At 41.8% G+C, this 22,524-nt stretch overlaps 1 protein-coding gene across 1 annotated transcript in view; it reads right to left on the bottom strand.

Moving 5' to 3' along the window:
• Positions 1-7,234: 7,234 nt before the first annotated feature.
• LOC137903651 (guanine nucleotide exchange factor VAV3) overlaps positions 7,235-22,524 on the bottom strand; it is a 64,513-nt gene continuing 49,223 nt past the window's right edge. Inside the window, exons 19-27 of the mRNA XM_068747779.1 lie at positions 21,636-21,654; positions 18,655-18,785; positions 16,720-16,785; positions 16,011-16,045; positions 15,780-15,896; positions 13,977-14,064; positions 13,279-13,408; positions 8,057-8,208; positions 7,235-7,279 (exon numbers count right to left, since the gene is read on the bottom strand). Of these exons, the coding sequence (XP_068603880.1) occupies positions 7,235-7,279; positions 8,057-8,208; positions 13,279-13,408; positions 13,977-14,064; positions 15,780-15,896; positions 16,011-16,045; positions 16,720-16,785; positions 18,655-18,785; positions 21,636-21,654 (783 nt within the window). The remainder of the gene's footprint in view (positions 7,280-8,056; positions 8,209-13,278; positions 13,409-13,976; positions 14,065-15,779; positions 15,897-16,010; positions 16,046-16,719; positions 16,786-18,654; positions 18,786-21,635; positions 21,655-22,524) is intronic.

Below are 22,524 nucleotides of genomic sequence, written 5' to 3'. Positions count from 1 at the left end.
ATCACAACATAGTCGGTACAAAATGATGAATTAAAACAATTAATCTGAAACAATGACAGAATATGTCGATCAATATTTTTCTTAAGTCACTGCAACAGGATGATCGGAAAAAAAGAAAAATAAATGCTGGGTTGCGCTGTAGAACTGTGATTTCGGATAATCCATGGAAACTTGAAGGTGATATCTTTCCTTTGAGGTAAAGCTGATGTAACTCCGAAGTCAAACGTGTGATGCTAACAGAATTCCGATGATAATTTCACTATAAGATGTCGGCTACTTAGATGTAACATCTTAACCCGTCCTGTTTGCCCCCCCACCCCCACACCCGGCCGGTAGGGGCAAGAGGAGGCATTATTGCAGCTTTTGTTGTATTATTAGGCCCATTATTATTTGTTTTTGATATCCTTGTTAATTGTTCAAACCAAATTTCCATATATAACATTCTCATTAAAAATATACTGTGGTACACCTTGTGTTGCATTGCACATTGCTGTGTCATTTGCATTAAAGGCATTTGGGGAGTAAGTTTGGTTGTACAGAGCTCACCTGTTCAAAAAGCGTGTTACATGACACAGGCGCATGCATTTCTCAGCATAGCATAGCATAATTGTCCATTGCCAAGGTTACTTATGTGTCAAATCACTGGAATAATACAATTCAAGATACTTTATTATCATTATGCGAACATAATAAAATTATGTGATTCAAAGTGGTAAATAATTCTGCATTAGCGACACAGGTATAACTTTGCATAACTTCAGTATTACTGCAGACTCCTGACATATTCCTTCCAGTTACTAGTTAGAGCATTATGTTTTTTTTTTTATCTGAAGTGATGCATTTCCAAGAATGCCAGTGCATAGTCAATAAGGTGTTATTACACCCAAAGTGTTTGTTTAACAGCTGATCTGAAAATAACTCCTGCAGATATTCGCCATAGACTAAATGAGACATCTGTTGCAATGATTTTCTCTGAGCCCTTTTTGTGTTTCATTGTATTTCTTGTTTTTCTGTGTATGTATAGGTTCTGAGCGGCCTCCACTTCAGATGTTGGTACTTGTTGACCTTGACAGGAGACAGCAATGTAAAGGAATGATTCTGTATGCACTCTTTCAAGAAGTTAGGAGGTGAATGTGTTAAATATTATAAGAATAATTCAGCTGATAAACAAATAGAGTAAACCTTGCAGTAAAAACGATTCATTTTCAACTGTTTTGTGATGGTGATTATTATTATAGGAGACAATGTTTGTGCCACCATCGGTTACATGTTTGTGAGACACAATGCTGAATACTTAATGTGTGAGAGTAAAGGCCAGAGGAGCATTGCTGCAACCTGTAAAGAAAGATTCCTGCTCCAGCTTATGCAGGTGTGTGTGTGGTGGGGGTTCTGAATGGCAATGTGTGTGTTTTTATGGTGATGAGTTGTCTGAGTGCGTTCCATATATGCCATCTCAGTGTTTATGCCACGCTGATATTCTCCGGGAAAACGGGGAAAGAGTGCTGCTTAATATTTACACACAGCAGCCGTGCCATCTGGCAATGATGATGTCTCCCTCATGGCCTCAAAAGACAGCAATAAGTCCAGACATCACGAACGCAACAGAGTGAGAAAAAGACTGGTGTGTAGAGCAGTGTGCATAGACATGCACGTTTTGTGTGTTTGTATGTGTAAATAACTCAGTGTGCATAGACATGCACGCTTTGTGTGTTTGTATGTGTAAATAACTCAGTGTGCATAGACATGCACGTTTTGTGTGTTTGTATGTGTAAATAACTCAGTGTGCAGTCAGGGGAGACAGGTGAGGCCGTGCCTCTCCTGCTATCAAGGAAAAAAAAGGACATTAAAATATATATGAAATAGTTATATTTTTCCAGTGATGATTATTTTTCATTTAAACTTGCTGAATTTTAACATTTATTACATTTAGAGACGTGCAGTGAGGCAGCAGCCAGCAGTGCCTCACCCTGGATTGATCAATCACTCAGCTAGCTGTGCTACATGCTATGCAGTGAGACCGTCTCTCTGTATGTCCCTATTTACTACATACATTCATTCATTTTCTTAATCGCTTCCTCTCATCCTGAAGCCTATCCCAGCAGTCTAAGGGCGAAACAGAGGGACCCCGAGCGCTTTTCTATTTCTAGTTGTTTCCAAAAAGCACAATCTGACATTGTGTGTTCAGTCAGCTCTAAAGTTCAAGTGTGTCATATCCACAGTTTGGGGTCAGAGAGCCACTAAGCCAACACCACAGCAGATTTGATGACTGTAATAAGGAGTGTCAGACCAGGATGAAGATCAGCTCAAGAGGCTCTGATTCGGACGGACACATCACCCGCCTCTGCTCTTATATTATCAGTGGCAAGAGCTTCCCGTTTCGTCAGCTTCTCAGCTCTTTTTCAATTTCCATTTTTAGATTTGTGAAAACTGGGATGGTGCAGTGGGTGGCGCGATCACCTCACAGTCAGAAGGTCCAGGTTTGATTCCTGTCGGTGTGGCGTTTCTATGTTCTCCCCGTGTCCGCGTGAGTTTTCTCCTGTTTCCACCCACCTCCAAAAAATATGCAATACACGTGAATTGGTCGACCCCAAATTGTGTGATTGTGAGCATCCGTGGTTTGTCTCTTGTGAGGCCCCGCAATGAGCTGGCGTCTCATCCGGGGTGTACCCTGCCTCTCACCTAGAGCCAGCTGAGATAGGCTGCATCAGACCCGTGAGCCGCGACTAAGCGGCTATAAACGAGACGATCGCGATCGTCAACAAGAAAATGGATAGATGGAAGACTGCAGTAGAGCTGAGTCCTAACAGCCTCCCCATGCTCTGAAGAAAGCTGATGTCACCCTCTCACCAGCCATCTGTCACACTGGCGGAGCAAACTGAGCAGTGGATCTAGACTGGCCCAGCCAAGGTGAAGCAGGCCTGATGGGCATTCTGTGCCTCGTCTCTCTCCACCCCTGTGGCGCCGGCCACAACATCCCAAACCACTCAAGCTTTTTTTTTTTTTTGTCACCATCTCAGTCCAGCTTAAGCAACGGCAGGTAACCGAGCACCAGATGGCAGATGAGAACATCGCCCACACAACAACACACACACATAAACCCTGCACACGCACGCACAATCGTCTTAAGAGGAAGCTACAGCAAGCATCAACATATGGTCAGCGACTTCTGCACACGTACAATTGTTCAGAGCATAGTTTCACACACCCACATTCCCGTTACTGTAGCTCATACCTTTCTGCATTAATTTTTAGCTCGCTATATTTAGAACTTCATTTTAAATCATTCTTATCAGCATGACAACAACAAACGACCCATATTTATTCTCACCTATTAGCCAATGGGCTCTTGAGAAATAGCACCCTGCTTAAATAACACTGCAGGTTATATAAGTCCTGTGGAGAGAACAGCAACGAGACACGGCAGTAAACATCACTCCATAAGTATTATTATACTTTAAGACGCAGTTCTAATTTTATGCAGTAAGTCTGGGCCTGCTGAACCAAAGGAGATGAAACTGACTGAAACTTTTATTTGTATTTTCTATTTCATAATCCCAAGGCAGAAAATATTTTAGGATGCGTTCAATCAAATGAAGGAAAATAATATTTGAAGAATTGAGGAGCTGTTTTTTATTGTTTTATTCGAGAAGTACTTTTGATAAGTAATCTGATTCTTTCTTAATTAGATTATCACGTCTCAAAAGCCTGGAATATTAATCATATTGTGAAAACATCTAACTGCATTGTGATAAGATACGATTTACATTTTCTAATAAATGTTTACTTAATGCACAAAATAGATACAATGAGATACAGGGTATTACACATGAGAAGAAGCATTGTATATATTTATTATGTGCTATGTACATATTTTACAGTATGATACAACAACAATACACGGTAATGCTACATAGTCAAGATTGCACAGTTAAAGAGTTAGGCCACAGCGGTCAGGTACCATGGTTATGAGACACAACATTGAGTGTATGTAAGCACAGTGTACATCTTTGGCTTTATGGGAATAACACAACAGTCGAGAGTTAACACTCACAGCGGAGGGTGTGGATATTTGTTCATTTATCAGATAAATACTGGATGTGCAGCCCAGAAATTCACTTTTTTCAAGCATTAGGTTTCAATACATTTTACCAAATGTATCTCTGCACATGGGGGGCCTGTGCATATAATCTATTAATCTGTGGTTAAATTAATCCAAAAACCATTTTGCTGTTAATGTTCAGAGAAAGACTGACCACCCTCCCGTCCCTCATGGTAATACTAAATCTTCTGCTCTCTCCCCAACGAATATACAAGAAAGCCCACAGATCGCCGGGGCGAGGGACAAGCATACAGAGAGATACGGAGAAGACAGATGAAATGGATGAAAGATAGATGGCGAGAGAGTGGGAAGTGACAAGGTGAGGCAGAGCGAGAGAGAAGGGATCCGACAGAGTGATGGATGCAGGCAGGTCGTGGGGGCGAGGAGATGGTGTAATGATGAGATCACAGATACCCTTGAGCCTTCCTGCCGTCCCTCCCGTGCACAAAAAATAAATAACTAAAAAAAATCTGGACACGCAGACCGAGGAGGGCCTGCAGTTGTGAATGGCCATGCTGTCAGAGTTCATCTGGGTGGAAGAGGAGTGGATTACCAGAGTCTTCAATTAGAGTGGCTTACTCCACCTTCACACTCCTCCTGAAATTGCAGAGAAATCTATCCTGGATTGCATGAACTTTGAAATCTCACCCCTAAATGACCTCAAAATGTTTAGATGAAAGTGGAGATAGTTCAAGGAGTGAAAGGAAAGGAGGCATATCCTCTACATGGTTGCTATTGGCCATGAAAATAGTCTAAGCTGGGGAAAGCTTCCATATACTGAGCAAGTTTGGTGTAAATGGCTGTTTACTTTTTAAATTCTAAATTCTGTGCATTATCTTATTTGTTTGTCTTATTGAAATCCTCTTTTGTCATTAATATTAAGGATGATGAGTGTTGTCTTAAACATGGTTCACCTCCTAATCGGATGATGTCATCTCCAAATTGAAAGCGACTGCTCTAAGAGGAGAACAGGCTTAGGATGCTTCCATCTAGTGGTCATTTGATGTCACTATTGATAAGATGAACTCAAAGCAACAGCCGTTGAGCTAAAGTCCATTAGTGTGAACCTTTTGACACATTTTTTTGTCCAATGTTCAACAATAAGACGACGGGGCTGTCAGGGGGTTCATAGCAATGATTGAACATAATGGCTCCATTTGGTGCAGACCAAAGAATATGATTACAATTTTTACATATGTTAATTCACACAATAGATTTCTGACATCCATCAGCAACAACAAAAAGAAATATGAGAGGAAAGAAGGGGAGCTTTAAATGAGGTGCAGTGGTTTTGTTTTTCACATGAAGGACCCCCAAACACACAAATCAGACTATTTACCATAGATCAGGGTTTTTTTTTTAAATAAAGAATGTGAATAAAACCTAGTGGAGAATATTAATGAGGTTTTTCATTATACCTATAAATGGAATTATTGAGAAACTCTTTCATTGTCTCATTCATCCATGTTTCTACCCTAACTGATAACTCCAAGGAGCTGCTGTGTAAGCTGCATTTAATTCACAATGCAGTTTACATAAATAGTTTTCTTAACACACAAGAGATGGATTAAAACGTAGAGAGTGGGTGTGTGGAAAATGGAGAAAGACTGTAGGAAGGAAACATGGCCTGAAACAAAATGAGGAAGTGAATTCACTAGTTTCCAGCTCTCCTGCACATATCACAACTGATTAGGTGATTGTGCCGGGGTTTTTGCCTGTCCTCTGCCCACTGAGTGATCAGACTGGGTGGCATTTGAATCAAATGTTCATATGTACATGTTTTTAATAAACAGGTATAGAATGTTTTCTTTTTACAGCAAAAAAAAAAAAAGTCACAGTACAGCAAACCTTGCATTTCAAGTGCCTTGTGCAACATGTTTTGCTGTGAAGGTATTTATTCCCTCAAATTCTGGGAAAATCCTCTTTCACTGTGGATTAAGGAGATGGTGTACTGTATATAGGAGGTGAAGGTGGAATACAGAAAAGGATCGGGGGGTTCTGAAAGCAGTTTTTTTGGAGCTAAGTACATAAATGCCTTCTTCAAAATGTCTTACTGCCAAAATATTCTAAAAACAAATATATCGGTTAATGCACACATCGGCAGCTCCATTCTGCAAGACATCAATCAATCAGATTCCATCATATCTTTAAGAAGGGAAAGAAGAAGAAAAGCAGAAAGATTGCAATGGACAGGTTTTTGTATTTCATCTGCCTTTTTCTCTCGGGTTAAAGGGACAAGAGGCTCCTAAGGTACGGTGGCTTGTTCCTAGACAAGCTGCTCAAGCATCCGAGAGGATAAACCCTCTGTGAATGTGCTCCTGCCGACAGAGCCGCCATCCGTTAAGGGGAGGGGACCGCCAATGGCAAAGACAAACAAAGACACGAGAGGCTGAGCTGGAGAAAAAGAATGCAGCAGGTGGGAGGAAAATAGGAACAGCAGCAATCCGGAGCTGGCACCACGCGGCGATGCTATCCCTCTATTACATCTCCTAAGAGTGTGTGCGATTGCTATCTGAATGGGAGGAGAGTCTGGTGGTGTGTGGGTGAATCTGTGTCATCAATAACCAGTTGTGTTAGTGGAGGAATCGCGCAAGGTCAGGACTGATGGGAATTCTTTCACAGTGAGGAGGGGATGATGGGAAAGAACAAACGTTGGGTCTTTTCAGATGGCTCTATTCCCGGATGGATGGATGGATGGATGAACACATACTTTTGATGGCTGGGTGACAGCTGACTTGGAGAGCAGGAACAGGTGGGAGCTGGAGACTGTGGCAGGCAGAGGTAGAAAGAGGAAGGGAAAGGAGGGTGAGTTACGGATGTACGGATGGATGGACCAAGTTGGGGAGGAGGGTCGGTGGGGTGTCTGGCTTCAGCGTGCGCCCTGCTGACAGGCAAGCTGCTAGCTGGTAGTCACTTAGCCGCACCAGAAATGATGAGGCCATCTCTGTGTCTGCAATGCGCTGCAGTCCCGTTGTCCCCCAGTGGCCTCTGGGATGGCAACAGGAGCCCATCAAGTTGGCCGACGCCGTCTGCTAATGTTAGCCGCGTTGTCTTTGTTGTGGTAGTTTGCTCAGTTCGCTTACGCCATGGCCGCTCTTCTCTCTTTATCTCACTCTTCTTCCCATACTGGATCCCTCACTCCTCACCCTCCTCCACATACGTGGATGGGAACCAGCCCACCTGACAACGGGAGAAACGGGAGCAAGCATCAAGCAATAGCAGTGGTTTTAATCTATGGTGGACTTCTCCTCGTTTCTTTGATCAGATTCAGATAACAATTTCCAAGAAATTCAATATCTCTCGATATCCAAAGCACAATTAATGATCTTTAAAAAAAAAAAGAGATGAAGTATCATAAAATAGCAACTAATGTTGAGAGGTTATTATATCGTCTCTCTCCAGACTCTTCACAACACGCATCAACACACACAAGCCGGGTTTGAGACTGCTGTACAGCAAAAAACTACGATGCAGCACATGTGAGTGGGAGTCAGGAGGCCTGCTGCTCTCAGGACATCAGCGCTGCGTGGCAGATTATAAAGTGCTTTTGGTATTGGATGGCACATCGATCCTTTTAAGATGCACAAGAGCGACAAACGACCTCTTCCAAGCGATGATGAAAAGAAACATTGGAAAGGTATTCTTGAAAAGCTAAATTTGAATCTCCCCTCTGAGGTAACTGCAGATGAGATTATGTGCCAAACCTTTATTCTTTAAAAAGATGATGTCAAGCACTATTTAAAAATTTAACAGCCAGATTGAAGAAATGTATCGAGTCAACCGAGCAGAGTAAAGTTCTCCAATTGCTCTTGTTCGATGTGGATGCAGTGCAAGCCTACAAATATTACCTGTAACTCATGTATTGAAAGAAGACGTGAATAACCTGGAAGTCGATAGCGGCCGGATTATTTTCCAGCTAAGGGTGTGTTTGATTGACAAGTTAAGGCTTCCACTTACCCTGCCGTTGACCTCGCCCCGCCACCAGCCATTGGCTCCCGACTTTGTGTAGATCTTCACCACGTCGCCTTCCTGCAGCGAGAGCTCCCGCGTGTCACGGGAGCAAAAGTCGTACCGTGCGATGGCCACACCGATCACTTTAGGAGTTAACACTAGAACGAGAGAGGAAGAAAAGAAACATCAGGTTCAAGAAGGTGCATTAAATGTTTTTCTTTTTTTTATTCTCTGTTGAAACATGCACACATGTACACACACACACACACACACGTAGACAGATGTAGTAATAAAGTGATATATGGTTTAATAAAATACCAGCCTAAGAAATTTAAACACGGGAATGCTTTCATTTCAGCTCGGTTACCATAGTGTCATTCCATGGTGCAAATAGAAACTCTGAAATATATGAATAGTAACAATAAGAACATTTAAACATTTTAAATGCTGGACCCCGATTTAGGAAGTCTAGCTTGCCCTCATCTTAATGCAAGAGTAACTCGGAGAAAGTTATGGTGGACAAACGAATGTTTCTAATCCAATTTATCGCCAGTTGCTTTCAACAATTACATTATTTTAAATATATAAATTGAAGGAATGTAATTTTGCAGGTGGGGACTAAAGTAAAGAGCTCGGTCAGCCGATTGCGTTGCGTGCCATTTTATTCGAATTGCCGAAAAACAAAGAAGAAAACACTTTTTTTTTTCTAGTGCATCATTTAAGTTGAGGAGGTGCGGCCGGTTGGCGTTTGTGTGTCCAGTAGACAGCGGATGGACAGACAGCTGTGGAGAACGTTAGCTCATTACCGCCGCTCCTTCCTCTCCCGCGCCGACTGCTGGGTCGGATTGGGCTAAGCTGACAGGTGGAAATGGAATGTCAGACATCTACAACCTGGCCGTAGGGATGGAATATCCAGTATGGAGGAGCTCTGTGTAGTTGGGCATATCCACCTTTACTTTGACAGACACACACATGCGGGCACACACCTACACACACACACACACATACCAGCAACAAATGTCTTATGAAACACTTCAAGCACCACAGCTCCTGCCTCACACACAAACATGCAGCACATATATGCACTATTAACATCTATCCTTCACATAAAATGTGGTCACGCACACGACTATGGGAGAGACGGCACGTGCAATAGGGTGCAAGATGGCAGATGATAAGACAGACATGCAGTGAGCTACAGCCAGCCCGCTGAGCAGCTTTCAAAACCAATGAAAGGAAAGAGGAGTCGAGTGGAGAGACAGAGAGAGAGAGAGAGAGAGAGAGAGAGAGGAGAGATACCTGTACCTGACCAAAAGGGAGCAGAGGAAGGAGGTACAAAGCTGTAGCCGGCAGGAGATACAAAAGAGAGGCCGCAGAGCAATGGGGCTATAGCAGGTCAGGCCAGGCAGGGAGGTGAGGGGGGGGGGGGGGGGGGGGGGGGAGCAAAGGAGAAAAAGAACATGTTTTTTTCAGAGGTATAAAGAACATTAGCTGCAGTTTGATAAAAGAAATCTGGCAGGCAGTAGAGGAGCCATGCTGGTTACACCGTTAGCTCTAACGCGAGCGCTGTGCTTGGACTTTAACTCAAGCTGGAAGCTGGTTTTTAAACTTCAATCGTCATGTGGAAAACCTTTTTTTGTTTTTTTGCTTTCTGGTGCAACAGCCCTGCTGACATTTACCGGTAGTTAAAATAAGACGCATCTTGTTTCAAGGCGCTAAAAGCACACTCGCTTCATTAATGGGGGGATGACGTCTGTGCTTGTTGGTTTAATTGGGAGGAACATGCGGTGTGCTCACAATTACAGCATTGAGGAATAGATTTTGATTTGCATATTCATAAAGATAATCATGCAGCTGTGACACGGCCACAACCACAGATACGCTCCTTCACAAATTCCCTCTGTCATAAATGCTTGACTTGCTTTATTTATTTGCACTATTATTGTACTTTTCCTCTATTTTTTTCCGCCTGCCCTTCTGATGCTGAAAATATCCCCAGTGCTTATTCCTCAGCTTTAGAAAGGCTAACCGCACCTTTATGTTGCAAACAACTAGAGGTACGACCCCACCGCCGGCCGTTTGTCACGTTCTTTAACTTCCTGCCCCAGTCGCGCCCTAATAGAAGGTTTCTCGTCCTTTCTGCTAATCTAATTCTCATAGCAGCAGAAAAATGCCCAAAGTTAACGGGCATGGGTTGTTTATAAGCGGCTGTGTTTTTTATTTATTTAAATTATTACTAATTTGCACCGCAAGAGACAGCTAAGCAAACCTTAATGGTGCATGGGTTACAAACAATATGAAGAGGGATAGCACTCCACGTCAAACAGCTGCTGCAACACCAGCTGCATTTTACATCTGACTTGATGACCATACCGGAATACACTAATAAAGCTCAGACACGCAAGCGCTGTTCACAAGCATTTGATCATTTCACCGTGAGTGAGCGTCCACACGCCGCACACGCCGTCTGCTTGGGTTAAGCCAGTGCTTCTGTCACAGTTGGTGCATTAAAAAAAAAAGAAAGCACAGTTGGATGACTTTTCTTTCTTTCTACAAACCCATCCGAAACAACAAAACCTGTTCTTTGGACGATGGCAATTAACAATCTTCCAGCAGGGCTTGAGGAAGATGGAAATGAGAAGAAAAGAGTCATTTAAAAGTGAGAGCGAGTAAAACAAAGTGTGCACACCGGGAGGAGGCTGCCTGCACGGCAGATCTCTCTCTCTCTCTCTCTCGCTCCCCCTGTTTGTGATTTGAAGCAGCTTTTGAACAACAGGCCTCGTCTGGAACAATCAACTAGCTCCATACAATCTGTTCAACTCTCTCCCGCACGGAAAATGATTGTCAGCAATCCAGGGCTGTTTCCTCCATTGCACACACCACCAAACATGTTTGATGAAACCACGCTTTCCCATGCGTTCTCCGTGAACCAACTGATGGGCAGCGGTGTTTTGTCCAGCTGACACTCGGTTTGATACACACTTCTGGCGCAACTGGAGACAATCGGCTTCTGTTAGTTAAACGTGGATGTTTTACAGCAGAATTGTGCCAAATTCATGTTTTGGAGGTGGGTTAGGGTTAGGCTCTGTTTACGCACACACCTGATGCATGTACAGGGTAATTCCATCAGGTATCACGGAATCCTACAACTCTCTGACGAGGCTGCAGCCTGGGCAACATTGGAAAAGGACAGCCAAAGGCTCGCTTTCCGAGCATCCTAGAAGATGCAGAAAATTCTCGAGAGAGAGAGAGAGAGAGAGAGACTGTCGCAGTCATCGGACTCGACTGTACAAGAAAACTTCCGGTGGCATTTGAAACAGGTAGTTCCTGCATGTAAACCCATGAATGTTTCAAAAATGGAATGCCTCTGTTTGGAATGGATTAAGATTCCACTGGAATGCTGGCGGAAAATGTAATCTGAATATACATCGTGTTCACAGCAGGTCGCGACGCTTCTGTTGTGCTCCTGTCAAGTCTGAATAATGTCAACATTTTCTCTCTGAGAAATAGAGTCATGACATGAGGTTCAGACATTAAAGAAATGTATTAAAGAAATGTCATACATCTGGTGTCCTGGTTCAAAAGCGAGCGGTCATTAGAAATCTTTTTGGCTTCCATAGCAACCCCCACGGAAACCTACCCCCCCTACCCCAAAAAAAATGTTGTATATGGAAACCACACTTATTGCGATTGTTCAAAAAAGCAGCACGGTCTTGTTTTAATGAAATATGCAGCTTTCTCAGAACTCTGGACTAGAAAGCATTTGTAATGTTGACATATTCACAACAACATGAGATGATAATAGGGAATATAATAATTTTGCTTTGAAGAAAGAAAACCCTAAATCCAAAGAGGCACAAAATTCCATTTCATTCCAGTGTATGTTTTAAATACAGTGTTTTTCTTCGCTCCTGAGCTGGCGCTCTGACAATGCCCTGTTGTTTTATCTGTTGCTTCACTTCAAACCCAAACATCATCTCATTAAAATCCGAGTTCAAAGTAACGTACTCCACACCTGTTAAATTCCGACTCGGAGGGGAAAAGCATCTCAACGGCCCACCTGTGGAGCGGAATCAGGTTAGTTAGAGTAATGGCTGCGTCGCACCATTAAGGAGCGACGGCAGCCGCATGCGTAAATAAGCATCGAGTGTTAAGCAGTCTGTGCATAAAAGAACATGTTTTTTACACTGGTAAAATGTATCCTGCAATTTAAATGTTCTGTTCTCAAGAGCACAATTTACACAGATGCTTGTAGGATAGATTGACAGATGGTTCAATCATTTTGAATATATAAATACATGTGAAAATACTGCTAGTAGTTTCAAGTGAAGTAAATGTGCAATATTAACTAATACTAGAATGCAGTAATTTTACAAGTTCCTTAAAATCTTCTTTGATTGGAGGTTTTAACAGATTAGCAGACTACCTCTCTGCCCTGAAACTGGGATGGATTCATCTTTAGTAAATATCTGGAGAGGGAATTTTTGAAATCTAATCTAGCGCAGCATTTGGCAGTTCGGTACAATTAACATCTGAAGGGAGTGAACTGCCTTTAATAGCAATCAGCAGCCTAAGTCTTTAAAGCTGTGACGATGCTCCAGAGTGAATTAAAGCTGTGTGTGTGTGTGAGAGAGAGAGAGAGAGAGAGAGAGAGAGAGCCAGCAGGGATGATGGGTAAGATTGAAAGAAATGAGCAGAGCCAGGAAATGCAATAAGAGGAGTGTGAAGGAGCAGCAAAGAGTCAGATCACAGCTGCTGCTGAGTCGCTGACAGCGTGCAGAACTGGCGCTATTGGGGGGGGCCCCCCAGGGGCCAGGCCCTCCCGTCAGGGAATGTGATACTCTTATGAAAAATCAGCATCAGCTCTGTTTTCATATGTCCAGGGCTAATGAACAAACACAAGGCTCAAGGGAAGAGTAAAACAAAGTGTGAAATAGCGTAGTGCCTGGCTATTAAAACCATATTCCACCTCGTCAATGTTTGTTCTTTAAATGATTAATAATAATTAAACTATTGTCTAACTAATCAATTGAGTTTGAAACAGGAACTAATACAATCTCCCGTTTTCGAGCAAAAATGTAAAATACTGCATTCAACTTGATAAACGTGAAAAAAGTAAGCTAGTTACCTGAATTGAGGTCGTATTAATTATATGTATTAAATGAATATATTACTGTATGTTGTTTTTTATTATTTTGGTCATGGATGGACTCTTCAGCTCGACTCACTGTTGCTTCCTGACCGGTTGATGTGGAGCATAGCAGCGTTCTCCGGCTCCCGGTAAGGAAACTGCAGCGTGGTGTCCATGCTTCTGAAGCCTTCTCTCAGGGAGTGGTGTTTGTAGTACTCGATCAGTTCCTGGAAGCACACGCACACGCACACGCACACACACACACACACACATAGCAATCGGTCACTTAGATTTGTGTTTTTCATAGATCTCTCATTTCTCTTGTTAAATACAATAACTTAAATATCCATAAATGTTCTTCATCTCACATTTGCACAACCACAAAACAATAAATATTTGTTTGAAAACTGAACTGTATTATTATCACATTGCCTCCTGCTGTCAACCTGCTGTAGATGTGAATCTTGTTTTCTGACTGTACAAACTGCACCAAAAATTATATATATATTTTAATGGTGTTTTGACACACACTACTCATTAAAAATCACACTTGACAATCTGTTTTGAGCAAATCTAAAAAACAGAAATCAGAGTCCTGGAATGAAAATAAAAAACGCTGCTGAACCTGCACTTATCTTTAACTCTGTATAGACATCTAACCGCGGTTATGTTTGTGCACACTGCTAAAATTAAATTCAGGTTCTGGCACTGGATTAAGTGAGCACATTGGACTGCTGGAAATCATAAATAAACCAATTAAAAAATATATAATAATAATAAAACAGGTTGGCTTACTAATATGCTCCTGAACTTCTTGTTTTCAGCAATGTGGAAGCAGCCCTCCTTGGTCAGGATCTTTATGTGCTTCACGTCGTTGCTGTACCTGTGGGCCATTGAATAAGTTATGAGTGTAATTTCCGTCTCCGATCACTGCCATCGATCGGAGGCAGGCCCCCCGTCCCGGTGGAGTGCTGTTGATGCATATGGTCTCAAAGGTTTCCAACACGTCAATGATGGGCTGTTTGTGGAAAAATGTGCCCCACAGCAACCCACCCATTGATTTTTTTGAACACCACCAATAGGGGGCAGCAGATTTAACTTTCTATTTTCTGCACAGAACACACATACAAATTAAAGCTCTTTCTTTCATTGATATCAGAAGAGGTATCTTTCCATTTAATGAATGGAAAATGTTCTCAAACCTATGTGTATAAATAAAAAATAGACATGCCCAAACAAAAATAACGCGGATTTATTAGACAAAGTTATAAATTGTGATCAAACAGAGTCAAAGAAAACAAAGCATGATAGCATGATAAACCTCCAAATACCAAGCACACACAAAAATAAACACACATAAAGAGCAACAGGACACCTAATATAAAACAATTACATTTTAAATCTGCTGTGTTTTGAATTTTGTTGGGTTTTGTCAACCAAGACAGAGCCTGACCGGCTGCTTTCTCCGGTGTCAGGTAAGCTAAACTAAGCTAACTCGCTTGTCTTCTCGTCACAGCTAACTTTTCTTTTAGCTTTGTACTGTCTCCCTTCTATCTATAGGACAGAGTTATCCAGGAAGAGATCTTTACTTTTAAGGAACACAGCGAGTCAAATTGTTGGAGCTTAATTATTTTGCACAGGACTGGGTCTCTTGGCTATTTGGAAACAATCATCAAATATCTGGCATCTCTTTCCGCCTTCCTCGTCCTTAAAATGCTGTCCTAACATCACAGACTTCTTCTTCTGCCCCGCTTTTCTTTGTCATGTGGAGGTTTTAATAACCTTGAACACGACTCTGTACTGCTCAGAGCGGTGTCTGCACAAACACGAGCAATTAAGACTCTGGCACAGAAGGAACTTGAAGGCAGCGAAAGCGACCGATTCTGTGAGGCGAGGAATCTTAAAAGAGTTAAATGAAGTTTAAAGGATGGTTCCTTGGAGAGAAGACGACAGATCCTCGTGGAGTTCCAGCTCTTTTTGCCGCCTGTGTTTCACATCGATGGCCGTTTGTCTTATGCAGGGTCACTTCTAACCCCCAATGTTAATTTATAAATACCAAGATTAAAGTTGTTTTGCATGATTCTAATTCTAAAGCGGTAGGATTGTTTGTGGCTCTTCAGGTCAAACCACATGAGCACCGTCGCATGCATTGAGAGCCTGGTTTGGTCACAATCGGACACATGACTACTAAACTGATGTCACTCTGGAGGGGAACTAGAAATCTGCCAAATCTGTCTGTGTCCTATCCCCGGGGGGGTCACGTCTCGATACTGTGGTTTGTCTGTTTGTCTCTGGCTAGCCGCTCATGTTGAGGAGAAACAACAACATTTGATGATTCCTGAGAAAAGAAAAGCCCATAACTCAACTGAAAGATTTGAAGGACGTGTCAGTAAGTTTAGTCCTGGCAATGCATGCCTAAAGATAAACGTAGGCCTTCTTACCATAAAACACCTGCTTTTAGAATGAGGGGTTGAATCCTCCCTTCCCCATTTATAACTGTGTTATAACATCTAAAAAACATTCAAACTATGGAAGCTGATTCTGCTTTGCACGACGATGTCCACGAAGTGTCACATTGATGTGTGAAAGGTCACTCACTTGATACTGATGGCGTACTCTGTGTACTCTCTGCTCCGATGGCGGACCAGGTAGGTGCTGTTGACCCTGTTGATGAGTTCTGTCTCTGCCTGAAGCCTCTCCATGGGCCCTGCAAACCTACCACACAACCCTTCATGAGATATGATGCTGTCCCCATGAACATTATCTACCTGCCATGGACGTCCAGGCTCTGGATTAAACTTCCTGCATTTGATTGTTTTGTGAGCGTACCAGGGTTGAGTGGAGTAATCTACAGGCTTGGGGACCTGGAACAAAGAACAAACATGGGACATGCTTTTGTTATTGTTGTTATCCAACTTCCAACAACAACAACAACAACATTACAGGACAAATTGTGTACTCAGCATATTTGCTTCAATAAAACCTTGCACAACCTCAATAAAACAGTTTAAGGCCCCTCTTGTTTTTACAACAATGTAGAAATTGTTATAGCAGCGTGCTATCTGCAGGGAAGCTCATATTCCTGGAGCAGCTGGACGTATTGTGAGTTTCATTTTATCAAATGAAGCGTGATAAAGCGGCGGAGGGATCGATGGAACAGCAAAAACAAGCATTTGAGGCAAGTCAGTGTAGACAATACGCACCATTTCACCTCTCTCTCTCAGCTTTCCAGTTTACAGTAAAAAAAAAAAAAAGATTTTTCCAACATATAAAATATATTTCTTGTTTTTCTTCCCTTCATCTCCGATAAAGGAAATTAGACAGTAAAACATATTTATCTCTAAGACTTCCTTGTGCCGGGAAGAAAAAAAAAAAGCCAAGGGTTGTTTTTCTTCTTACGGCAGGTAATACGAGCTAACCTTACATTATTCACCAAGTCCCTAAATATCGCTGAATCGGTAGTAAATACATGTAACCAAATGTCAGCAGATAAAATGGACCCTAATGTTCAAAAGGACGACAAGGAAATACTTCTTACACATGGGCAAGGCTTCACAGCGTCGCTCGGAAAGAAGCCAACCTCTTTCGTTGACAGGATTTTGCCCTGAAACCACAGAGAGATGATTGTGTTAAATGTGTTTATCTGGTCGGCGCCGTCTCCATAATTCAAGAACAATTAGCTTGCAACATCGAGGCGTGTCAATTTTCAGCCCTAGTTAGCTGTTGTTGTACTAATGGCTGGAAGGAAGAAGGAAAGAGGATGAGTTCCATATTCCTCTTATTTCCTGGAGTCTGGATGCAGTAAAACCACAACACTCAAAAGTTAGATTAAACTGTTGCGTGTTTTTGAGGTTGCATTTTAGAAAAGAAAAATATATGAAAGTATTGATTTAATGGGTCATTAATAATCTTTTTGGAGCGACTTAAATGAACACACAACACCCAACGTAAGGCTGCTGCAACATATTTCAAATTGAGCTACACAAAGGTGTGCTTGGAGTGTTTTTAAAATAAATCGACTGCTACTGCAGTATATTCGCCGTACATCATCCGAATTCATTGCATGTAATTCTTCTGCAAACAGGCTCTCTAAGCCGTTTTTTTTTGTTGGAGGCAATGTGGAACTTCTATGGCTGATCATTTTCATATTTTTTTGGCCTTGTCCAATAATACAACCATATTTGGCGAGAGGTGACAACTGAGATACATAAAATAATGGGAATGCAGTTAAATTACTCATTTTTAGTTGAGTTTAGTGAATGACGTCAAAGGAACCATAATAAAGGAAAGAATATATGACTGGACCAAAAGTGTCTTTGCCTTTGATTGGATTGCGTGAAGTTGCACACGCCCAAACCAACTTGTTTTACTTGTTAATTATGTCAGATCTGAATCTGGAAATCATCTAAACCTCCCATCATGATACTGGGATTTAGCAGTTATTTGTCCTGTGGGGCGATGGGGGGGTCTTTTCATAGGCAACCATCATTTCAAAGGAGGAGACTGGCAGTCTTGGTGGCTTTGGCGTCATCAGCTGTCACACCCCTGCTACATGAGAACATTTTATTCTTTTGGACGGCCTCGCGACATCCTCACTAAGAGTGAGATAATGATTGCAGCCGGTGGTAACACTGACAGGCTAAACAGATGGTGGCTGATGAATGAAATGAAATTGCAGCGATCAATGCAATTTGTCATGCACCCCCCCCCCCCCCCCCACAACAGAAATGATTATGGTCTGCTGGTTGCAAAGGTGATGGATATTGACTGTTTGCTGACTGTGGGGCTGTGACAGCCTGTGGTTAACCTTCACAGGATTAATTGAATTCTGTATCTATTTTGTCTGTTCTGTATTAAGTATGGCAAGATTTGTGAGTTTCCTCGTCTGCTATGACTCTGGTTGAGACTGTTTCACACAATCAGTCAGTCATTTCTAAACTAGAATGCATCAAATTTCAATGAAACAGCTCTTTTTTTCATTATTCACTGAGTTTTGAATATTTTATTTTACTTTAGAGGAATTGTTTGCTGAAAGCCGACCTGTTTCCACTGCGTAGGAGTTCTCTTTTGAGACATGCTGTCCTGTGTGTGTGTGTGTGTGTTTGTGTGTGTGTTTGATTGTCAGAGGATATACTGTTATTAAGATTCTCACATGAAGCCTGTCAGTAGCAACTCCAGAAATACACCTGAAATGTCATTTTGACACAGTCACAGGTGTAAAATATTCAACTTGCAGCACGATTCAGGTCATGAGCGCAAAATCATGTAATAGAAAGTAGGCCGAGCCGACTAAACCCGATCTGACTCACAATAAAAAGGCAGAACTGATTAACTGATACATCATTCTAACGTTTTTCACGGAATATGAGGTCAGGATGAGGGTCGGTGGAAGAAATGAGAGATTTAAATACAGTAGGTGCATTTGAGTAGCCTTTGGGATCTGTGAGATTAAGAGATAGGTGTGACCTCTGACCTGCCACCAGGGGCTGTGAATGTCGGCGCAGATTAATTCAATGATGTCACCAGACTGGATACTGAGTGCTGGACCTGAAGCAGGGCTCGGCACGCCAAAGTAGTTCCTGATTACCAGCATCTTTGGCATACCTGCAAGAGGGATACAATTAGCGTGTTGTTTACAGAAGGAGTTTCCTATGATTTGAACTCTGCTGCAGCTGCACTATAGACGGGGTGCAAACTGAAAAGCAGCTCTGCAATAGAAGATAAGGCAGGGGTGGGCAAACCTTTTGACTCGCGGGCCACAATAGGTTCTAAAATTTGACAGAGGGGCCGGACCAAGAACAGATGGATGGAGTATTTGTGTGAGCTAATATAAATGACACATGAAAGCTATTGCATTAAAGGATTTGGCCTTTTACAGGTAGCATTACAGCAAAAAGGTCAAATGAATGAGCTTTAATTATAATAAAATTTAATTTAATGATATAATTTGGACAAGTTTGGCGGGCCGGATTAAAAAGACCAACGGGCCGCATATGGCCCCCGGGCCTGGGTTTGCCCATACCTGAGATAAGGGGTCTGATGTCATCATTGGCGATCAACAGTGTTTCCTATTTCTGAAATTTCCATTAAAAAAAAGAAAATCTGCCAAGTCAATATTCACTGTGCACAAATGATGTTTATTCAAAAGAAGTTCATCCTTCAGTGAAAACGTATCCTTCACCCGTGACTACTTGTTGATCTTGTCGAGCAGCACGAATCAATTCCTTACACTTTCAAATTAGAGGCTGCAGTGAAGATTTCATGTTTCTTGCCTTGCAGTCTTGACAGCCTGCCTCTGTTTTTACCTCAAGTCAGAAGAGACATGTTTGCCATTCTGAAGGTGCTTAGACCTGTGCACTACTAAACTACTCACAAACCCATTATAGATGTAATGCGAGTGTGAGTATACACGTGTGCATTCCCCCTGTATGCATAACACCCTTGCAGATAATTTGGGTCCATTATCATGATGCAGATAAGAAGCAGGACACACTAGTCCATGGCTGTTTACCAGATATAAGTTATCAGTTGGGATGCTGTTTACTGCAGCACCAAGTGTTCTGGTCTCCTATAGGTGAAGGACATGTCAATCTAAAACCTGCATTTTTTTGTATATTTTATTTTAATTATTGATGTTTGATGAGAATGAGTCAACTTTGGCATGAAAACATTGTTTTCTTTGTCTTTATAATCTCTCCTTGGAGACACTCTGCCTGCCCAGCCTGCAGTTGCCACAACTTTTCCTCTTCTGCAGGAAAAAAGAGTACTAAGAGTACTTCTCCTTAGGTAATAGATTACACTACAATTGTACATTGTACAGTACATCTTTGTCAAGCTATGTTTGATGCTTGGAATGACTTCAGTCAACACTTTGATTTTGCATGACTTAGCGCTGTTATTGATCAGGAAATCTGATAAATTGAGTAAGAATTCATACATCGCAACACAATCAAATATAACATGCTCACACTTTGCATTCTGTGGCGATGGACTTGTTCAGAGATGCAATGCGAGAAAAACAAATACAAGTGCGTGCATGAAGAAAGGGTAAAGCTTAAGGCGAATAGTAGACGAGTCAACAACATTGTATTGAACCCTAATTCATCTATCAGCCTCGCTTCGTTTTCAGGGTCCGTTCCAACACTTGCAGCACTGAGACTGGGAGCCTGGCATGTGCTGGCTCGCCTGAATAGGACTTCTAAAGACACAGGGCCATGGAGAATTGAGTCTTGGGGGCATGAATTGAATTCCTACCCACACAAGGACAAGCCAAGTGTTAGTGCGCCTTTGAAAACAGACAAAGGGAGCAGCATCACAAATGTTATGAAACGCCAAGGGCTGGGGTAATCGAATGCCTATTGATTTTAATGCATCTTCAGTCAGAAATGATTTTCTGCAATGTTATGGATGGAAGGTGGAAAAACGAGGGTTGAAGCCAACTTTATGAGGGATTAAAGGTCCTCAAACTAGTGTAGGCACATGTGCACAGATAAGATGAGGGAGGCTGTGCGTTATTCTGAACCGAGAAACAGGAAGCATCAGAAGGAGGGAAATATAGCCGCTCCATTTACTGCATTTGCTACACACATCTGGTAACCAAAAAGGTTTTATTCATCACAAGCAGGATAACACAAGCCGGTGATAGTCATAGATTGAGTCTCGGCTGTTGCACCGTCCTGTTTGACTCAGCAAGGTTAACCCTGACCCAGGAAAAACTGAAGGGACCCAGACGGCTGCAGTTCAAGTGAGCCTATTGGTAAAGTGATGACAGATGTTTTCCCCAGTTGACTGGGAACAGTTTTGATAGTTACTTTATTGCTTAACAGATTATGAATATTAGAAGCTGCAACTTTTCGCTGCTAATACATTAAAAATATTTTCGACTGATTTTCAGAAAGAAAAAAAAGCAATGTGTAGTAATCGCCTGCAATTCTTTGATTTTTTTTAAACTATTGTTTAAGATTTAGACAAATTTTAATTATGAAAGAAAATATCATTCATTCATAGCTGCAGCTCTAAAGGACTTCCGTTTAAGTCTATGTATAGCAAAGAAATTTGTATATTTTTCTTCATAACATATTAAATGTGTTAGGAAAGGCATCTGAAAATGTGTAAAAAACCATGTCAGTGATTTGTGTAACTACTTTGCTGTAGAGCCAACACATATTTTATGTATTTGCTGACTGTTGTAATTGTTCAAATTTTAAATAGTGGCTAATATCAGATTCACGTTCACCTGCAATGCGATTTCCCAAATCTATGACGGCTTTACATCCTTTTGAGATTGTCAGTTATGCCATCATGCAGCCTAACAATAGCTGCTACCGCTGTATGCTGATCAGTATCTGTCTGTGCATTTCCGTATTTTTCAGATTTCGTAACTCCACTTTGTTTTGCAGTCTATATGCATGCAAACAATGAGAGGTTGGAGGATGTCTGGTGTTTTATTCTCACCTGGATCTCGATCTTTGCTCTGGAAAACAAACACACACACACACACACACACACACATAGAGAAGGTCACACAGTGAAACACTGAAACAGGCCCATGCAGGCTTGAATATCTTGATGCGCCTTCCCCACTGACTTATTTTTTCATCCATTCCAAACATATAAAAAAACAAATGCTTTAATTAAAGACATCCAATAGCATAGCTGACAGGAAAACTTTCTAGCTATGCTCTTATTGCTGTTAGTTTGAACACACAGCCTAATGCTACAAAAAATCCCCCCCCCCCCAACACACAGACACAATTAATGTATCATCTCAGTCTATTATCTCACTTATACAGCCCACATGCAGCGAGGCTTCCATGAACAACGTTACATAGCGTATTAAAACCAAGATTGCATGCACTGATTCCACAGGCAAACCGCTGTGTGTCCCGCTGCACACATTCATTTCAGTAAGGCTGGAAATCTGCATGCAGCCAAGGGATAGTCAACACAGCATTCTGACCCACGTAGCAGTGCTGCTGTTACTGCTTCCGCCTCTACCAACAATAACAATGATACAACACTTTGCATTCATGCAGACATTTTGTTTGCGTTGGTGGAAAAGTGTGTTATTTTTAAAAAGTTTGGACTTTGGATTTGTGCAAAGGTTTTTTTGTGCATGAATCCTATCCTGCAATACCGAGCTTGACACCAGAAATGAGCACAGCTAAGTCAGGACAGTTTTCACTCTTTTAGAATTTTATATTTTAGCTGATGACATGGGATAATTCGTGCAAATACATTGCAAGACAATTCAAATTTGTAGCTTGGCGATGTCTGTGAGTGTTGTAGCACAGCAGTTTCAGAAACAGCAAGGACAATTCAGGGTAAATCTGCAAAGAAAAAA

Source organism: Brachionichthys hirsutus, chromosome 14, assembly GCF_040956055.1.
Source record: "Brachionichthys hirsutus isolate HB-005 chromosome 14, CSIRO-AGI_Bhir_v1, whole genome shotgun sequence".
NCBI lineage: Eukaryota > Metazoa > Chordata > Actinopteri > Lophiiformes > Brachionichthyidae > Brachionichthys > Brachionichthys hirsutus.
The sequence above is the reverse complement of the archived record's forward strand: the minus strand, read 5'-3'. Positions and strand labels throughout refer to the sequence as shown.